Below are 2,148 nucleotides of genomic sequence, written 5' to 3'. Positions count from 1 at the left end.
CAGAGGAGTTGTTTGCAACAACTAACAGGTAGAATGCACTTGAGGTTTCCTCATGGTCCTGCTTCCCTCCTACTGCACAGCAGGAAGGAACTGTTGGGAGCCCACAGCTACCCCTGCTCCCAGTGCTACTCTCAGCCAGCACCAGCCACAGCCCAAGTGAGAGAGGTGCTAAAAATGTCTTCACATCCAGAGGCTTGGCTGGGGGTACTAAGGGTGGCAATAGTTCTTCCTCAAAGAAATCTTTTCTAAATTTTTCTACCTTTTCCTCTCCAACAGACAGGCATGTCCAATGTCAGCAAATGTCCAACAGCAGCTCTGTGAGCGAGTTCCTCCTGCTGGCATTTGCAGACACGCGGGAGCTGCAGCTCCTGCACTTTGCGCTCTTCCTGGGCATCTACCTGGCTGCCCTCCTGGGCAACGGCCTCATCCTCACCGCTGTAGCCTGTGACCACCGCCTCCACACCCCCATGTACTTCTTCCTCCTCAACCTCGCCCTCCTCGACTTGGGCTGCATCTTCACCACTCTCCCCAAAGCCATGGCCAATTCTCTGTGGAACACCAGGGCCATCTCCTATCAAGGGTGTGCTGCTCAACTTCTCTTTTTTGTCTTCTTCTTTGTCACAGAGTATTCAATTCTAACTATCATGGCCTACGACCGCTACGTTGCCATCTGCAAGCCCCTGCACTACGGGAGCCTCCTGGGCAGCAGAGCTTGCGCCCAGATGGCAGCAGCTGCCTGGGGCAGTGGCTTTCTCAATGCTGTCCTGCACACAGCCAATACATTTTCCCTGCCGCTCTGCCAAGGCAATGCCTTGAACCAGTTCTTCTGTGAGATCCCCCACATCCTCAAGCTCTCCTGCTCCAGCTCTTATCTCAGGGAAATTGCACTTCTTGTGCTTAGTGGTGCTTTAGCCTTTGGTTGTTTCATTTTCATTGTGGTTTCCTATGTGCAGGTCTTCAGGGTTGTGCTGAGGATGCCCTCTGAGCAGAGCCAGCACAAAGCCTTTTCCACGTGTCTCCCGCACCTGGCCGTGGTCTCCCTCTTTGTCAGCACTGCCATGTTTGCCTACCTGAAGCCCCCCTCCATCTCTTCCCCATCCCTGGACCTGGTGGTGGCAGTTCTGTACTCGGTGCTGCCTCCAGCAGTGAACCCCCTCATCTACGGCATGAGGAACCAGGAACTCAAGCATGCGCTCTGGAAATTAATGACTAGATTAGTTTGGAAGCAATAAATTTCCAATCTATTTATGCAAATGACTAATAATGTCAATGACTTTAAGAACAACTGATATTACCTATGTTATCATTTGTCTGTGTGTGTATTTATGAGTGTTTTTATTACAGGACTTTGTGTTAATACGGCTGAAGTTGGCCATTAAAATGATCCGATTCATCTCATTTCTTTTACAGGATGTACCTGTCGAGTATAGCTCAGAGACTGTGTATATGCAGAGCTAGGCTCTCTCGGAATTTAAATAAAAGAAAGGAGCCTCACTGCCTGCTCTGACGTCCTTCCTCTGAGAGCTGGCCTGGCTCTGCAGGGGCAGTGCCCGTGTGCAGGGCTGCAGAGGAGAAGAGTCGAATCCCAGCATCACGGCCAGGGAGCAGCAGCGCTGGGTCCATGCAGAGCTGCTCTCCTGCCACTGCCCCCCTGTCCTGCTGAGCCCTGCTGCTGGGGTCAGGCCCGGCTGCTCCTGTAGCTTGGTGCCAGTGCTGCTGTGGGGCTGTGCTGGGACCGCAGGCAGGGACAGGCCGTGGGCACTTGAGTGGCACAGCTGGCCTCCACTGCAGCACTTCCCTGCTAAGAGGGGATCTCCTCTGGGCACTGCCTGAAGGCTGAGGCCTTCCTGCACAGGGGCTGTCAAGAAGAAGCCCTAAGAAGAGTATCCCAACGGGCTCCGTGCTTTGCTTCTTTCCAGACAGACTCTGTGTGGTGAGAGCAGTCCCAGCATGGACTTTTAGGGATTTGGGTCTGCTTCAGAGGCTCCTTCCTGGTGGCCAGTGCCCATGCAGATGGTGAATTGAGTCCAGTTCCAAGGGCCTCAGTGCCTGGGCCTCTGTAGCACAAGATGGGGCTGAGGGCAGGAGAATGTTTTTTGCTGATGGAAGCAGGAACTGCCAGGAGAGCCCAGGAGGTTGGCAGGGGCA

General features: G+C 53.7%; 1 protein-coding gene across 1 annotated transcript; it reads left to right on the top strand.

The window, feature by feature from the left end:
• Window positions 1-280: 280 nt before the first annotated feature.
• LOC118159028 (olfactory receptor 14C36-like) lies at window positions 281-1,232 on the top strand. Its single transcript, XM_035313674.1, has one exon. The coding sequence runs from the start codon at window positions 300-302 to the stop codon at window positions 1,230-1,232; it is 933 nt and encodes a 310-aa protein (XP_035169565.1). The 5' UTR covers window positions 281-299.
• The last annotated feature ends 916 nt before the right edge of the window (window positions 1,233-2,148 follow it).

Source organism: Oxyura jamaicensis, unplaced genomic scaffold (genome assembly GCF_011077185.1).
Source record: "Oxyura jamaicensis isolate SHBP4307 breed ruddy duck unplaced genomic scaffold, BPBGC_Ojam_1.0 oxyUn_random_OJ65484, whole genome shotgun sequence".
NCBI lineage: Eukaryota > Metazoa > Chordata > Aves > Anseriformes > Anatidae > Oxyura > Oxyura jamaicensis.
Note: the sequence above shows the minus strand (reverse complement) of the source record. Positions and strands in the feature narration are given on the sequence as shown.